Raw genomic sequence first — 19,134 nt, 5'->3', positions numbered from 1 at the left:
TCAGGGACTTGGGGATCATGGTGGTATTTATTCCCACTTTTGCAATTGTTGTCATTTATTCAGATTTGTTTTATGACATAATTGTCCATAACTGTCAGTTGTATAATGCTTAATGATATTCTGAATAAATTAACTTTTTCACAAATCTTAAGTTAGATAATCTGAAAATGAACTCGCATTCTTGGTATTCATTTTCATGTCTTTATATGGACAAGAAAAAAATTTAGCCGAAAAAATAATTTTATATAATGATAAGCAGCATATCAATATTTTATGTGTCCGTCCCAAAGATTAAAAGTTGCGCTAGTGAAACTTACCACTGTCAGATCAGAGAAATGTAGAAGTCTCTTTTGTACATTGCTAAAATAATACATAATAATGGGATGTATCAGATATGCACAGTATGTCAGTCTACTCAGAGGAACGAAGGCTTTCCACGATAAAATAGTGTTCACATAACCTGAAATATATAAATATGAAAGATATACCACTGAAAAAAGTAGAAAGATATTGTTTAATCCAAAGAAAAAGAAATTGGAATAGTATGCAAAAGTCTATCATGTGAACACATGATCTTTAGAAATGAGTAAATAAAATTTTAAACAAACACATTCATTTTCTTTAAGGAAGTTTGCTACTTTTTTTTTTACTTTGGTCAAATATTAAGACCCATGTAGTGAAATTAAAAAAAAAATTGCCTGCTTACAACCACTTTTCTTATCATACTTTCTTCAACATATAGTTAAAAAAGAAATTTTTGAAATCTTATAAAATCTTTTTATAGTTTATGAAAGAATAACTTTTATGAAAATAATATTTTGAAAATCAAATTAAATATAACAAATAAAAATTTTGGTAAAACTTTTCAATTATAATCTCTATATATAATATCTTCTAAGTAATGTTAAAATATTTGTGACTTTTAAAAGCTTGACATGTGGATATAATGAACAGGCACTTGTCTCAGACATTTTTTCCTATATACCTTAATATAACACAAGGTACTTAACTTGTACTGAAGTTGGCCAAATTATTACAATTGACATACTTGGGTAGGATTGCTATGGATGATTCTGACAACAAATGTAGGCATGTTATACACCATTGTAAAGATAAATCAATTTAGATTAACAATATAACAAGTTTAAGTGGGGTTGACAGCCTAGAAAGTGACATATAACAGAATTTCGTCACCGCCTGACATTTTTTCTGAAATGCAAGTACCTTGTGTTATATTAAGGTATAAAGGACAAAAAATTGTGAGACAAGTGCCTGTGATATAATGCTTGTCTTTGAATACAGTATTGTGACCAATAAGATGATCTTTATGTCATTTGGTTGCTGATGTATTGATGCAGATACTTAACTTTTGTTTTATTCATATTAAAGGTACATTTGTAATACAATGTTTGAACTAAGTTAATAATATAATTTAGACTTATTTGAATATGTATTCTTGAGTTCATTTTGTAATAATTACATTAGATGTATGTTTCATTATAATACGTTATTCTGATTGGCTAACAAGCAATCTCGTGATATTCCTTAATCAATTGCATTACACAATGCAATTTTTCATTCATGATGACACGAGGTCCCACAATAAAGTGCACAGGTAAATGAAATAAAAACTTGATAAAAGAAGTGTTTTCATGATTCTATAGGTAAAAATGTAATTATAAGTATTGAATGCTTTTTTTTGTAACTTTATAGGGTTGTAAAAGCATTGACCGTGCACACATTTTTAGTATGAAGCGTTACCGCGCTTCATACAAAATGTACTTCGGTCAACGCTTTTACACCCCAATAAATTTACAAAAAAGAGCATTCAATTCTTAAATAATTCTATATTAAAGAACTAATCAATATACAGGTAAGACTGGAAATTATGTTCATTTTCCTTAACTACTGTATTTTGTTGAGAAAACTTTATAATAACAAACTTAAGGTATGAAATTTCAGGTCAGCATCCTATGCCTAACAGAAATTTAAATGGTAACCATTATTTTATCTCAGATAGAACAAAGAAAATAAAGATATATGTATTTCTGGGGCTCTGGGCTAGTTCATATCTTTTTTGTACATTCTTACTTAGAGAAATTCATTATTGTTCTGAATCCTTAATTATAGTTCAGTTTTCATTGGTAGGAAAAGACAATTAAAGTAATTTGCTTCGCCAAGCCCAGCTGGATACGACTGAAGAGGTCCAACCCTGATCAGTTTGGGAAAAAATGGACACAATATTCATGCAGGTCTGAATTGGGATTTTAATTAAATATTTGACAGATTATGGAATAACTGTAGTCAAAGAACTTAGAATTGGTTATATGCAGGGTTTCCCCTGGGTCAATTTTTTTTTTCGCCACCTCTTTCGCCAAAACAATATATTTTTCGCCACTTTATTATTTTTTTCGCCAAGTAACACAATTATATTTTTCTTTTAAAAATTTCCTTTTTTCCAGACCCCCCCCCCCATAATAAGAAGTGGTTTTTACAACAATACAAAGCATCTTATCACTTGGAATTGATCCCTTTTGTAAGGTGTGGTCATTACATTGAAGGGTTACTCTCATGCAAACCTTTTGAATAGATTTCTTCATAACGACAGTTTCCTTTTCTAGACCATCGTAAATAAGTAAAACTATACGCTTGAAACACGTGTGTAAGTGAAACTTCTTTGAAGTACAAACTCAAATCAATAATCTATTTGAAAGTTGAATGATAAAGTTTTAAATGAGAGACCTTTTTTGCTTTTGAACATTTTCGTCATAACAACAATTTTCTTTTCTGACTATCATTTTAAAGAAGGAGAGGAAGCGTAAAAATTTTGCTTCAAACATGTGCGTCGTAAAATAGTTAACTATTCCCTTTGTGACATGTGACAGAAGCCATTTAACCTTATCATTTGTCATATTATACAATCAACACCTTTATTAATTAGTCCTTTGATGTAGATAGCTATGAATGCAATCAGCTGATTATTGATTTTCTGTCAAAATCTTAACGAGTTCAAGGTGAATTCAAAGTATTGAATGATCGGTAAAGTTAGAGAAAACCGAAAAAAGTAAATAAACAAGATGGCCGAAAATAAATCATTATATATATTTATTTCGCCAAATTCTTTCGCCAATGATGAATTTTAATCGCCAAAATTATTATTTTTTCGCAAATTGTGAAAATGGCGACCGCCAGCGGAAACCCTGTTATATGATTTGAATTTACATTCATTTTTTTGCTATTGTGCAATACACCATGCATTTGTGAATTCACCCCACCCCAAAAAAATAATTTAAAAAAAAATTTACCCACCTTTTTTTTTGCTTTTTTTTTTTTATCCCCCTACCATACCCTTTATTTTGGAAAAAAAAATATTTGAACAAATTTTCTTTTTAATTTTTGAAATCTTTAACTCCCCCATCCCCCTTTTTCCAAAAAACACCATTCTTCCCCTCAAGATATGGTCAAAATCTCACTTCAAATTTCCACTGGAGTTTGCAACCATAATTACCCATTTAATAATTTAAAAGCAGTGTAAGGGAGGTAATCCAAATTTAACTTTTTACTTAAAAGTAATTTTCCATTTACCAGGACAGCCTTGTTGTTCCCAATTTTTTGCCTCTTATTCATGAAAGGTTTGAGCCATAATCCCCCGAAAGCAAATCCTATCCTTCCTTTCTGGTATGGAATCTTCTCGTATAATTTCAGAGATATCATATTGTCTGGAAACTAGAAAAATGCTTATTTGGGCCCTATTTTGGCCCTTTATTCCTAAACTGTTAGGACCAAAACCCTCAAATCAATCTTAACCTTTCTTTGTGGTAATAAACCTTGTGTTTTAATTTCATAAAATTTCAGTAAAATATTTGCGGTCGTATAAAAAGTTTCCTATCAGATTGAATAACTTTTAACAGTATGCATAAATTCATTTCTTAATTTGGTGTATAAATATTCGAATACGCTTAAATCTGCAGTAATTCGGTTTTCACACATATATATCTAGATTTCGCGCCTTTTCTCTTGTCGTGAAAAATTACTGATCAGATCGACACGTATATTTTGCATTCATGATATGTAATTGCAGTTATCTCTTTTTCTGATTTAACATTTTTATACTTGTAGATTTCCTACCATTATTCGGAGATCCAAAGACCACAATTTACATGACCAGAGTTGTTACAATTTATTTCTATTAAACTGATCAGTACAATTTCTCATCCCAAATTGCTTTTTGTTTTATTTATGTATTATTAAGACAATTTTTATGTTTGTATGGGTATAGCGAAGAAGAACATAAAACAGATTTTTTGTTTACCTCCATTTCCAGTGGCACAGGCAAATATAACCCAGCACACACAAGCTCCCCATAATGTTCTGTGAACTGTGTTATATAATGCTGCAACATCTACAGACATTGGATGACCATTTATCTCATCATACAATCCATACAGAATAATGATAGCTAGTCCTGCAGCCACTATCCATAAAAACAGGTTGATATACTGTAAAATATCATTTTTCAAATTAAAAAACATGGAAAAATTACAAAATATCTTTTGAGACATCATTACACAAACCAAGTTTGGTATAAACTATTTCAAGTTCTAATGAGTCTGGTTAACTAGCCTGTATGATATTAAAATATTACTTCAGATAAATCGAAATTTAGATAACTTTGTTTAAAAATAATCAAGAAAGTTTTTCTACATGTAGTTTCAGATCAGAAAGCCACCAACGGGTCTTCAATGTAGCAAGAAACTCCTGTACCTAGAGGCGTCCTTCAGCTGGCCCCTAAACAAATATGCATACTAGTTCAGTGATAATTGACGTCATACTAAACTCCAAATTATACACAAGAAACTTAAATTCAAAATCAGACAAACCAAGGTCAGAGGCTCCTTTAAGAGAAGTCGGAGTCCAATGTCAGAATATGAATCAAAATAAACAAAATGACAATATAATAGATAAATAACAACCATCAAATTTGTTTAAAAATTACCAAGATTCAGAGCAGAGTATTTCAGTTTTAATAAGAACTATGATTATCTATTCAAAGAAATTTTTTACCATAAAATTAGAATCTTCTTCTTTTAGTTTTACTATATCTCTAATTAACAGTTATTGTACCTAGGACTTTTCTTGTACCTAGGATTAAGACATGATCCTTTTCATCAATATTAAGAAATGAGCCAAGGCTTTACCCTACATGATAATTTGTTTTAAGGCACTGGCTACGGTTACCGTACATGGAAATGTAACAATAATACAAAAATTATTGTTACATTACAGACTAATTGCTGATTAATTACAAATGTCACAATAATATTTTGATGTAAGGTTACATTGCGCTATTGTTACATTAAAGACTACAATGTACGCTAGATTTGTTAAACTTAAACCTTCTATAGTTTTGTTTCTTAATTCTTCGATATGTACTATAGATAATGATAGTAATAATTATATTATTATTCAACAATTTTTTTCAGAATTCATTATGTCAATGTTGTTAAAGAAATTTTTATAGTTTAGTTCAATGGCACTATTGATGAATACTTAATGAACTGTTTAATGAAAGGATTTACTGTCACCAATAAGAACGAAATTACGATCACAAAATATCTAGACTCTGAGAATGAAAACACTGTTTCCACTAGATTTCCCCTGTTGGCTAATTTCAACAGTAGTTGTTTTCACAATTGACTTATATTCAAACAACCTCACATGTTTCCAACAACAAATTGGGCGAAAATATAAACATTGTAAGAGTAAAAAAGAATGTGTCCCAAGTAAACTGATGCCCCATTCACACTATCATTTTCTATGTTCAGTGGACCATAAAATGGGATAAAATCTCTAATTTGGCATTAAAATTAGAAAGATTACAACATAGGGAACATGTGTACTAATGTTCAAGTTGATTGGACTTCAACTTCATCAAATACTACCTTGAACAAAAACTTTAACCTGGACCAAAAACTTAAACATGAAGTGGGACGAACGGACGGACAGACAAACGAACAGACGCACAGACCAGAAAACATAATGCCCATAAATGGGGCAAAGAAAGGAAGTCTTTTAATCATATAAATTCAATTTGCTACCATAAATTAGTCACATAGATAATTTTCACAATTATTGTGCTTCAGACATCATAATAAATGACCTTCCTGCACTAAATTGTCTGAACTATACAGTATTAACTTTATATATTTATAGATTATTGGTGATCATCTCAACAAGATTGAGTTTCTTGCTTTTCTAGCGATAATTTTCCATCTGAAGCAAGTAGCATGATATGAAAATTATCACAAAAACAAATCAAAGGAAAAATGCACAAAATAGCGATAAATATAGTAATGAATCAACAAATGACAAACCTAATAAAAATGACAATAGATCACATTTGTCTATAACGTAAAGTCAACAATTACAATAGACAACTATTCTAGGTTAATATTATACAGTTGTCATTCAAGCATTCTATATTTACCCTGTTAATCCGACATTTACAGTTGGTTCTGTATAGCACATAACCTGTATACATTCCCACTAAATAGGGTCCTATACGGCAGTATGGTTTGATGTAGTAATAATCAAAGTAGGAAAAGAAGTCACCACTACAAATATAAATCATAGATAAAACAAAAATATAATCAATTACAAGTAATGCTAATCAGTTATAGACGATCAAACAGATTTAGAATTCAAACTATTCAAAGTAAAAACCCAGATTATCCTCAAGAGTATTAATCTGAAACTATCACTTTCTACCATAAAATCTGGATAAAGTAAAAATTTATTGAATATTCAATTTTGGCCATTGAATTGGTACTATGTTATGTAATCTATTGCATAAAATTTAGTACAGTTGAATGATATCTGGTGCCAGGGTTTCCGCTGGCGGTCGCCATTTTCGCAATTTGCGAAAAAATAATAATTGTGGCGATAAAAATTCTTCATTTGCGAAAGAATTTGGCGAAAGAAATATATACAACGATTTATTTCCCTCCATCTTGTTTATTTACTTTTTCCGAGTTTCTCGGACTTTACCCGATCAGACAATACTCGGAATTCACCTTGACCTCATTAAGATTTTGACAGAAAATCAATAATAAGCTGATTGCATTTTATAGCTATCGATAACAAAGGACTAATTAATAAAGGTGTTGATTGAATTGTTTGACAAAATGATATGGTTAAATGGCTTCCGTTAACTGTCACATACAGAATTTATTTACAGCTTTGCGATGCACGTGTTTGAAGCAAACTTTTGACGTCTCCTCTCCTTTCAAAGATAGTTAAGAAAAGAAAGATGTTGTTGTGACGAAAAATGTTCAAAAGCAAGAAAAATCTCCGATTAATAACTTAATTATCCTGTGACTTTAATACTACTCTCCAGTCGTTTGAGTAACACACGTGATTCAAGCATAGTTTTTTTTTACGTCTCACCTTTTTCACTTACCATGGTCAAGAAAAGAAAACTTTCATTATGAAGAAATTTATCAAAAAGGTTGGGAACAACCCCTCGAATGAGAGTAACGCTTCAAGGTAATGATTACACATGAAATGAGGGATCAATTTCATGTGATGAAAGCTTTTGTTTTGTTGTAAAAACCACTTCTTAGTACAACGGGGCACATCAGTATTTTTCTTTTAAAGAAACTTGCCCTACAAACTTTACTGGTATTATATGATAAAAACATGTCCATTAACTTGTTATATTCCAGGACTTACATCTTCTTTATTGATAAAAGAACAGTGGCACCTTTTGAGTTTGAGAGAATAATCATAGACACAATGGGAAAAAAACATCTTATTTAAGGGAGGGGGGTTAGAAAAAAAGGTTAATTTTAAACAAAAAATATATTTATGTTACTTGGCGAAAAAAAAAATAAAGTGGCGAAAAATATATTGTTTTGGCGAAAGAGGTGGCGAAAAAAATAATTGACCCAGGGGAAACCCTGTCTGGTGCAGTAAAGTTGGTAGAGTTTAATGTTATGTGGTGCACTATAATTGGAACTATTTGAGGCTATCTAGTTTAATGTTACATGTCTATGGTGCAGTAAATTGGTACAGGTAAATGTAAACTGTTGCAGTACTAATCAGTACAGTTTAATGTTATCTGGTACAGTAACATAAGTCTAGTTTAATGTTAAATGGTGCAGTAAAATTGGCACAGGTATGTGTACATTGGTGCAGTATAATTGGTACAGGTAAATGTAAATTGGTGCAGTATAATTGGTACTGTTTAATGCTATCTGGTGCAGTATAATTGGTACTGTTTAATGCTATATGGTGCAGTATAATTGGTACTGTTTAATGTTACTTTTAAAACATTGCATAAGAAATAGGTTACCATAAAAAGATACAAAACATTTAATATATACAAACCCTGCTACAAGGGATGGTTTCATGCTGTATGTTTTTGATATTACTCCAGTTGCAATCCATGATCCCAACAAAAACACAAACATCACGATACCACCTATTGCCTTGGAGCTGAAACACAAATTATAATTTGAAATGGCATTGATTTTTAATATTTATATGTTGAAGGCACACAATTTATAATATGAGATCTCCCTTTTTTTCTTTGTAAGGACAAAGTTTACATTTGGTCAAATATTTCAGTTCTAAAATGTTTTTGACATCAGACATTAAAATTGATGTTTCTTTTATACAGCTTTAAATAATACTCACATATTTTTAAAAGGATTGAAGAATTGAAAACAATTGTCATCTATTATGCTAATAGAGTATCTATTATGCTAATAGAGTATTCAGAGCTCCAGATAAGCTGCGTATTTGCGTGATCACGCAATACAAATATTAGAAAACCCAATGCAATTGTCCATTGCAGAGTTCAACAACCCAATTAATTCAACGGAAAACCCAATTAAATGCTAAAACCATGAGTTTTCAACCCTTTTATTGACTACCGTTTGCGTTATTTACCCTTATCTGTTTTAAATCGTCGCGTAAACTATTTTTATAATATTTATAATTGGAAATTTCCTGTCGTTCTAAAAATAGATCCCTGCATCAAGTACCTGAAATGGGTCCCTGTTTGAGTTTTCCCTTGCTCAATAGGTACACGTGTTTTTGTAAACATTTCGATCTTCTCGGTGTTTATCTAATGTAGTCATATTTTTTTCGCATTGCTCTGGGTTTATCATAACATACATTGAATTAAAACGAAAGTGAATGTCCGGTAAAAATATTGAATAGAAGCATGTTTTCGGCTTCTTTTGAAAAGCTGAGGGAAAGTTATGATGATAACTAGACTCAGCCAGTGTTTTGAGAAAGCGTCCATCAACTGCACGGGCGTGTGTGCGTACCATAACGAGAACATTGCTAATAAACACGGGGTTTCATCAAAATCGAAATCAGTTGACTCTGAAAAGTGAAAGGCCAAATCAATTATGAAATGGTAAAGCATCAGAAACCAAAAGTTCTAAATAAAAGACAACTAAACCCAGATTTATGTAAATTGAATAAAACAAAATCATTCAAGTATAATTAGAGTTTATATACTATTTTTCATTTTACGGTTAACTAATAAATACACATTACCATGCACACAGGCACTGCACTGGTTCAGAATTTATTATATGAAGGTATAAGACGAGTGCCTGTGAATACACATATCCGTTTTTGTGAGAAAATACAAAACTGGCAAAATGTTTGAAACGGGACACAATTTAAACCTTCAACTGCTCCTCAGTGAATAAACCAAATAAAACAGCTAGCAAATACCCCAACCATAACCCCAAACCAAATAAAACAGCTAAACAAAGAAAGAAACGTATTTCAGATGGAAAACAATTGGGGTTGATATTGCTCAAATATTCAATATTGTGTCGAAAAAACCCAATTCATTAAAGAGGTTGGTGGTGAAAAACCCAATTTGATATTAACCTGAGGGGTGAATTGGAATTGATAATGCAATTAAAAAACTTTATCACCCAATTATTTAAGAAAATGGTGGGTAAAAACCCCAATTTGTGAATTCTTATCTGGAGCTCTGAGTATTAGTCTAAACTGACAGGAAAATTTATCAGAGACATCAGAATAAATGATAAAGCTGAAGAGATGCCTGATGGAGATGGATAGTAATCATTTGAAATTTTGAAATGCTCTAAAACTGTTCTTTAAATTTCTGCTGCAACATGAATTGTCTGATTTTCTTTGGGTTCAGAATCTTTCATTTCAACTTTGTTAAACTTCCTGTAACCCATAATAACCTCATTTTATGTTTTTCAGAATTTGTTTTCTATCAATAATTGTCCTAACGATGCCACCAAAATTGGCAAAACATGTAGACAACAATAAAGTATATCTTTGCAGTAATCCAGGATATTGTTTCCGTTTTATAGTTCTATTTTCCAGAGGTTTAAAGACAAGAACAGCCTACTTTGCTATCCATTCTGATTTCTCTACGAGCTTGTACTTTTAGAAGGTGTTAGTTCATGTGTGTATAGTTGTAATCAATAAAAGGTACATTTTCCAGTAAGTTCTAAAGCTAAGTCTCTAAAAGAACTACACATCAATATCATTATGATTAAACAAAAACTGAGAATAAGTTCACTTACAAGAAAAGTGGAATTATTATTAGTGGACTGATAACAAAAAACTGCATATCGTTGGCTAGGTACCATGTCCATGCCATACACTACAATAAACAAGAAATTATGGTATGTATTTTATTCTATTCAGGTCAAACAATACAATAAAAGTTATTATGATATATATTAACTTAAACATTAAAAAGATATGTCTGAGACATACACTACAGAGGCAGATTTAGAGGATGCAAAGTACCCATCCCCCCTTTTTGTCAAAAAATTAGTTTGATGGTATAGGTAATCACTTAGGCATGAGAGAAGCAGGCCCCCTCTTAAAAAGTCAGTGTCTCCCTTATAAAAGTTTCTGTATCAGCCACAGCACTACAATAAGCAACCAAGTACTGGGTAAATGTGCATATCTTTATGATTGATAGAAAACATTGTCCAAATTCAGATTGAATTCATTGTCGATGCTGACAGATCCATCAAAATATCAAAGGTCATCTAAAAATGTATTTTTCACTTTTGGTGTAAACATTTTCCGACTAACATTTATTAAATTTAGATTAGTGAAAGGGTCAATCATTGGTTTAATGGTTAAAATGATCAGTGTCAAAACATTTATCAAAGAGATTTTATGACTTCTCACAAACTATTGTTTTTTTTTCAAATAATAACTGTTTGCTTGAAAAAGCTATTAAGTAATTTTGACATTAATAATAAGAAGGAAAATTGTATAAAATTGGCACGTTTGTACATAAAACCTTTCAGGGATGGTAAAATGTTTGGGTGACAATGAAACGAGATCAATCTAAAGAAAATGAGACTGAGTAATCAGGATCATATATATTGCCGGGACTTAACACTTCCTGATCATAGCTGATTTTATCGTCGGGTCATAGTTTATAAAAAAGATATGACACAGAAACGGAAATGGACATGTGTTAAAAAAGTACTCGCTCATAATCCTTATAATTTCTAATATCAATAAAATGTCATTTGAACTAAGAATTTCAAATTCACAAACCATTATTAAACACTTCGCATCAAACAAATCCCACCAATTTAGGTCATTTAATACTTTTTTATACTGTTCCAAGGAGGAATGCACAATGCACATGTTAAAATATACATATAGCATTAACAACCATCATAGTATGACAAAAAATAAAACAATAGAGTTCAAATCTCCCCTACGTTGCAGATATCATTTCTACATTTAAGGGCAATACCAATAAGGCTTGAGAGCAGATAAAATGCAATTTCAAACAAAATAAATAATTCCAAGGGGTATAACTCTTTTAAAAATATTTGATCAGCACTAATTTTTAACTTGTCAAACTTATTGCTGATATAAACTTTTGATATAAATTTGATTAACAAAGAGCAAAAAATTGTAGACATGAAAGCGCTAAAACTGAAATTTTTCATAAAATTAATGTTTCCAAGGTATTTTGAAGGCAGGGCATAAAAATATATTCATATACATTTTTGTACCATAACTCTTAATTCAGAAATTTTAGAGTGCATTTATTATTGTGATTTTGTCATTTTAGACAAAAATGCTATTTAAATTTTGCAAGATAGAGAAAAATCCTGTTGAATTTATATAAAAAAAATCCAAAATACAAGTTCAAATTATTGCTATTATTACCCTGTCACATTTTTCGCAACATTAAAATCATCGTAATAATTTATGAAACTACTACCACTTCCTGTAGTTTGAATTACTCACCTGTGAACCTGCATCTTTTAGACTGACAAAGTTGTTTACATAAAGGAAATTGTAGTACCAAGCATCTTTACAATAGTTAACTTCCATTCCATCTTTTTTCCACAGAGGACCACTTCCAATGTAAGGAAATAATGACACATATACCATCAACACTAACATATATGGTGGAGTTAATCTGTAACAGAATAAACCTGATTGCTATAAATAGTGAAATAAAGATTAACACATAGGGTAGAGTTAATTTGTTACAGAATAATAGTGCAATTATCACACTGTATGAAATATTGTACACAAATGTTTATAAGACTTTTTCCTCATAAAATACTATAATGTTTTCAAACTATCAAGAGAGGACATCTACACACATGCCCACACACACATACACAACCAGTAACACCACAATTTAACAGTTTTTTTTATAATAAACAACATACTTCATGATAAATTACCTTAAATTAAAGCCTGAAAACCTTTCTGATGTACAGACAGTTGGATAGACTAATGGTCGGGCACAGAGGAATAAATATTTCGCCAAACTGTTGTTAGTTTCTACACCTGTTACAAACAGGCTTTTTTATTACGTTTTTTTTTTAATTTGAACTCTCATTTGTTTTTGTGTTTCCAAACTTTTGGTTTTCTAACTTAACATTGATCCAAGTGAGTTTTGAAGTCAGTGAAAGTAGTATCTACTTTTAAGTCTTTAATATCCATATGAAGGGGCTGCAACAATAAATGTTACATACATTTTGTAATTTTTACATTTGTGTTCAGTAAGTTCTTTCCAAGGTTAGCTAATACACCTAATCGCTATTTATTCCATTCCGGATAAGTTCTAAAATTACACAACTTTTTCATCCAGTTCAAGCTATCTGGGACCCTGTTTCAACGATTCACCATGCATGATACTTTTTAATGAGACCTGTTTAAGCTTCCGTAAATACTTCAAACAAAATATTTTTTTACTTTAATTTTAATTTCGAAAAAAGTGGATCATACTATATCAAAGTTTCTTAATGATCACTTTCTAAAGTTTTTCTCCCTCAGCTCCTTACTGATGACCTCCATTTGTCGGCCGGTGACCTAAACAGGAAGTTGTATAAATTACTGTTTTTCCCGGAATGGACTAAATAGCGATAAGGTGTATTGACTATGATTTCAAAATACAGTTCCCATAATTCATTATACAATATTGACACAGAGATGCATCTAGCCTTTTCGTGATCTAGGTAGTATAATGCAAATACTGAATCCATATGGCAAAATTTAAACATATAAACAATGCAAAACAATCAAAAGTCAATGAATCACGACTTAATATGCAGGTTCAGTTAACTGATAAACAGTACTTGTCTCAACATCAGTGGTTCTTCTTAACCTGCTCTTCTAACAAACTTTACTATGTAAACAATAGAAAACATTCAATGTCAATAGACCATAACTGAGAAGGCGGGGCCAAATAAACTCCATGAAAATAAGATGTGCCAAAGCTAATACAACTGAGTACAAAATATCATTGACCTGCCCCTAGTGAATCCAATTAAACTGAACTAATCAAAACTAATACATTGGTTGATTTGGCAATTGGAAAAACAGCATACCTAAGTATCTCTTTATGACTCTGCAAAGGGGAGACAAAAACTGCTTATAATTTTTTTTTATTTTCCTAATCACTTTCTGCATAAGTGATGAATAATGAGATCCATTGTTCAAGCATTTTTCTGCAAGTATGCCTGTTTTCTTCAATGAATGCATGAGGTCAAGAAATTGGACAAAAAATTGTCAATATTGAAATATTTTCCTTGGAATTGCTAACTTTAAAGAACGCTTGGGAACAGTTCGCAAAGAACTCAGTTCTAGTGAAAATATAAAAAAAAATGACAGAACATACCTCCAGAATCTATGGAAATAAAACATAAGCCAATTTATCTTGCCATCTTTTTTCTTCATCTCCTTCATTATCAGGTAAGTTAACAAGAGCCCACTGAAATAAAAAAAAAATATCAATGCATTTCCTTCTTGATGTTAGAACCAGGAACAATATATAGTAATAATCCAATCAAAATATTCTAAACCCTGTTATTCTATTTTTTATAATTTGAAGACTAAATATAACTTTTAACTGTACAAGTTTTATTTGCATTTTAAATTAAATCATTTAAATCATATCAAAGTTTGACTGTAACATGGCTGTGTAGGAAAATGTATTTGTATATAAGTTGAAAACTTGATTAAAACTTCAACAGTATAGATTCTGGAAAGGATATCTTGAAGAGATTGCAAAATTTCACAAACCAGATGCTCCGCAGGGCGTAGCTTTATACGACCGCAGAGGTTGAACCCTGAACGGTTGGGGCAAGTATGGACACAACATTCAAGCTGGATTCCACTCTAAATTTGGATTGTGATTAAATAGTTGACACAGCATAGGTTTCTGACACAGAATGAATGTATTCAAATGAACTTAAAATTTTTGTTTTCTCTTAGAGCAATTCACTATGCTGTTGAATATTAATCCTCTCAAAAAAATGTTTGAAGAAATTTTCTTTTTATTTATGAAATTTCAAATGAGAAAAATTGAACCCAATTTTTTATTCACATCCCCCTTTCCCTTATTCCAAAACTAATTTCAATTAAAATATTCTAATGGAGTTTGCAACAATTACTACTCATTTAAATACATCATAAAATATTAAGATGTAAAAAAACTGCTTGTTATCACTGAATGGTAAAGATTATTTAAATTTACCAGTTGGTAGTAAAAAGTGAATATACATTGTATATTGTATATAACAAAGATTTAAGTTGATTCTGGACAAAGAAAGATAACTTCAATTAAAAAAAATTCTTGCAGATATTTCTTGCTTACTATACTGGACAAAGAAAGATAACTCTTAATTAAAAAAAAATTTGCTATTTCACAATATTGTGAAATTAGATATTTCTTGCCATTGCACAATACTGTGCAATTGAAAAGACTTGCTATTGCACAATACTTAATATAATAATTTTAGATCCTGATTTGGACCAACTTGAAAACTGGGCCCATAATCAAAAATCTAAGTACATGTTTAGATTCAGCATATCAAAGAGGCCCAAGAATTTAATTTTTGTTAAAATCAAACTTAGTTTAATTTTGGACCCTTTGCACTTTAATTTAGACCAATTTTAAAACTGGGCCAAAAATTAAGAATCTACATACACAGTTAGATTTGGCATATCAAAGAACCCCAATTATTCAATTTTTGATGAAATCAAACAATGTTTAATTTTGGACCTCGATTTGAGCCAACTTGAAAACTGGGCCAATAATCAAAAATCTAAGTACATTTTTAGATTCAGCATATCAAAGAACCCCAAGGTTTCAATTTTTGTTAAAATCAAACTAAGTTTAATTTTGGACCCTTTGGACCTTAATGTAGACCAATTTAAAAACGGGACCAAAAATTAAGAATCTACATACACAGTTAGATTCGGCATATTAAAGAACCCCAATTATTCAATTTTGATGAAATCAAACAAAGTTTAATTTTGGACCCTTTGGGCCCCTTTTTCCTTAACTGTTGGGACCAAAACTCCCAAAATCAATACCAACCTTCCTTTTATAGTCATAAACCTTATGTTTAAATTTCATAGATTTCTATTTACTTATACTAACGCTATGGTGCGAAAACCAAGAAAAATGCTTATTTGGGTCCCTTTTTGGCCCCTAATTCCTAAACTGTTGGGACTGAAACTCCCAAAATCAATACCAACCTTCCTTTTATGGTCATAAACATTGTGTTTAAATTTCATTGATTTCTATTCACTTTAACTAAAGTTATTGTGCGAAAACCAAGAATAATGCTTATTTGTGCCCTTTTTTGGCCCCTTATTCCTAAACTATTGAAACCAAAACTCCCAAAATCAATCCCAACCTTTCTTTTGTGGTCATAAACCTTGTGTCAAAATTTCATAGATTTCTATTAACTTAAACTAAAGTTATAGTGCGAAAACCAAGAAAATGCTTATTTGGGCCCTTTTTGGCCCCTAATTCCTAAAATGTTGGGACCAAAACTCCCAAAATCAATACCAGCCTTCCTTTTATGGTCATAAACCTTGTGTTAAAATTTCATAGATTTCTATTCACTTTTACTAAAGTTAGAGTGCGAAAACTAAAAGTATCGGACGACGACGACGACGACGACGACGACGACGACGACGACGCCAACGTGATAGCAATATACGACAAAATTTTTTTCAAAATTTGCGGTCGTATAAAAATGAACACTGCATGAACATGCTGGAAAGTCTAGTCTGCAATACTGACAAATTTCTTTTTCCTTTACTAGTAAGAACATTTTCCTAAACTTAAAAATATACAATAATTCAATGCATATTAAAGCCTGTAATTTTATTTTGTTCTATTTATCATTTATCTGTTATTGCATCTCTTTGCTAAGTCTTTACATCAATGAAATGTCCTGTTCACACTAAACTATTGTAGGAATAATTCTTTAACTTGGTAATGGGGACATGTAAAAAGTAACCAATTTTATTTTTTGTTGTGCACAAGTTTTTTGTGGATTGAGGAAAAATTGTATTTTCATGGATAATTGATTTCATGGTATTGCAGACGTCTACATAAAAACCTATATAAACTTTATGCTTTGATGAAAATCTTTATTTTTGGTTCACCTTCATCTATGAAATACACAAAAAGTAATATCCCATGAACTATAATGAATCACCAGTACAATATTTACCTGAGAGTGAAAAATGTATCAACAGACACTAAAGCATTCAGTACTGCTCCAAAAGTCCATCTCTTGAACATCAGTATAGTAAATGGAAGCTGGTTATCTATAAATATAATATTGTTTATTACATTGTACAAAATTATACAGACTATTTGTTAGGTTGTCTTTTTATCACTGAAATCATTGACGTTCATAACTTAAATCAATTCAAAAAATGTTCCAGAGAATATCTATCAAAAGATGGTATTTTTTTCTCTCTCTATTCTGACCAAAAATTCTTCTATTAAGATAATGATAGCTTTAATTTATCAAAATCTATGCCATGAATTATAAACATCAGATATTGCCACTACAAAAAAACAATCTTTCTTTCATACATGCTAGCTTATATATATTATATAAACATGGAGGAACTGCAGAATTGCAGCACTGTAAAGAAATTCTGTAAACATATATTATGAATACTTCACTGTTAGCACTACTGTGCTAGTATTTTTAATTGTAGATACTAATTTTCATGTAAAAAGGATGACTAAGAAATTTGTGGATTCTGAAATTCATGTTTATGCCCTATACATGCAATATGTAACCCAATGGAAAGTTTCATTTTGATAGAGAGCACACATTTGTGGTTCAATCTTACAACAAAAATTGGTACTCCAAGACAATTAAACTTTCACAGTATCTGATATTCCATTATGTATAAGTTGTTACAAGAGATATATATATGCAAAGTGGAAAAAGTTCTTCAATACATACAGATGTTTTTGCTAATTAAATTTTTGTCAAACTGGCAGAATTATGACTCTCTTATGAATTGTAATAATGCATACCAGAAATTGGTGAAAATATTCCATAAGTATGTCCCAAAATGACCCATGACATACTAATAAATCTAATTCCATTCACTGCATTCAAACTACCAGCTGATTGGTCAGTTCTCAAAATTTTGGCACCATTTGTATAAATGGAGAAGGAAAGTAGAAGTTTTCCAAGTAATCCTATAAGATAAATAACAATATCAATGCATACCTGCAAGGGGAGATAAAAATGCATATGTATGTCCTAATATCACCCATGACATGCTTATAAAGCGTATTCCATTCACTGAGGTTAAACTGCCAGCTGATTGGTTGGTACTCAAAATCTTAGCACCATTTGTGTATACAGAAAAGGATAGAAGGATTTTTCCAAATGTTCCTGTAAAAAATATAAGCAATGTGTTCTGTTATACAAACACTAAAATGTGTTCTGTTATACAAACACTAAAATGTGTTCTGTTATACAAACACTAAAATGTGTTCTGTTATACAAACACTAAAATGTGTTTTTCAATTAAGGATGTTTGCTTTCTTCTTCAATAAAAGATGTAAACAATGCATGACAAAATAGAGGCAGAGAAGATATCAAATGGACATTCAAACTCATAAGTTGAAAATAAACTGACATTGTCATGGCAAAAAAGTGCTTTATCCTTTTACCTTTTCAGTTATCTAAAATTATAACCAGATGCTCCGCAGGGCGTAGCTTTATACGACCGCAGAGGTTGAACCCTGAACCGTTGGGGCAAGTATGGACATAACATTCAAGCTGGATTCAGCTCTAAATTTGGATTGTGATTAAATAGTTGACACAGCATAGGTTTCTGACACAGAATGAATGTGTTCTAATGAAATTAAAATTTTTGTTTTCTCTTAGAGCAATTCACTATGCTGTTGAATATTATTCCTCTCAAAAAAATTTTTGAAGAAATTTTCTTTTTATTTATGAAATTTCAAATGAGAAAATTGAACCCATTTTTTTTAATCACATCCCCCTTCCCTTATTCCAAAACTAATCTCAATTAAAATTTCTAATGGAGTTTGCAACAATTACTACTCATTTAAATACATCATAAAATATTAAGATGTAAAAAAACTGCTTGTTATCACTGAATGGTAAAGATTATTTTAATTTATCAGTTGGTAGTAAAAAGTGAATATACATTGTATATTGTATATATAACAAAGATTTAAGTTGATTCTGGACAAAGAAAGATAACTCCAAATAAAAAAAATCTTACAATTAGATATTTCTTGCTTACTATTCTGGACAAAGAAAG

General features: G+C 30.7%; 1 protein-coding gene across 2 annotated transcripts in view; it reads right to left on the bottom strand.

Annotated features, from left to right (window-relative positions):
* Nucleotides 1–19,134, bottom strand: part of LOC134706941 (nose resistant to fluoxetine protein 6-like) — a 42,514-nt gene that overhangs the window by 4,697 nt on the left and 18,683 nt on the right. The window contains exons 6-14 of one of the 2 annotated variants that reach the window (XM_063566323.1): nt 18,066–18,233; nt 17,040–17,136; nt 14,186–14,278; nt 12,298–12,472; nt 10,590–10,669; nt 8,389–8,496; nt 6,488–6,614; nt 4,313–4,499; nt 318–460 (exon numbers count right to left, since the gene is read on the bottom strand). In XM_063566323.1, coding sequence (XP_063422393.1) covers nt 318–460; nt 4,313–4,499; nt 6,488–6,614; nt 8,389–8,496; nt 10,590–10,669; nt 12,298–12,472; nt 14,186–14,278; nt 17,040–17,136; nt 18,066–18,233 — 1,178 coding nt within the window. Of the gene's footprint in view, nt 1–317; nt 461–4,312; nt 4,500–6,487; nt 6,615–8,388; nt 8,497–10,589; nt 10,670–12,297; nt 12,473–14,185; nt 14,279–17,039; nt 17,137–17,866; nt 18,035–18,065; nt 18,234–19,134 lie in introns of both variants that reach the window. The other variant, XM_063566324.1, reaches the window with a different exon arrangement.

This window comes from Mytilus trossulus, chromosome 2 (genome assembly GCF_036588685.1).
Source record: "Mytilus trossulus isolate FHL-02 chromosome 2, PNRI_Mtr1.1.1.hap1, whole genome shotgun sequence".
Taxonomy (NCBI): Eukaryota; Metazoa; Mollusca; class Bivalvia; order Mytilida; family Mytilidae; genus Mytilus; species Mytilus trossulus.
Note: the sequence above shows the minus strand (reverse complement) of the source record. Positions and strands in the feature narration are given on the sequence as shown.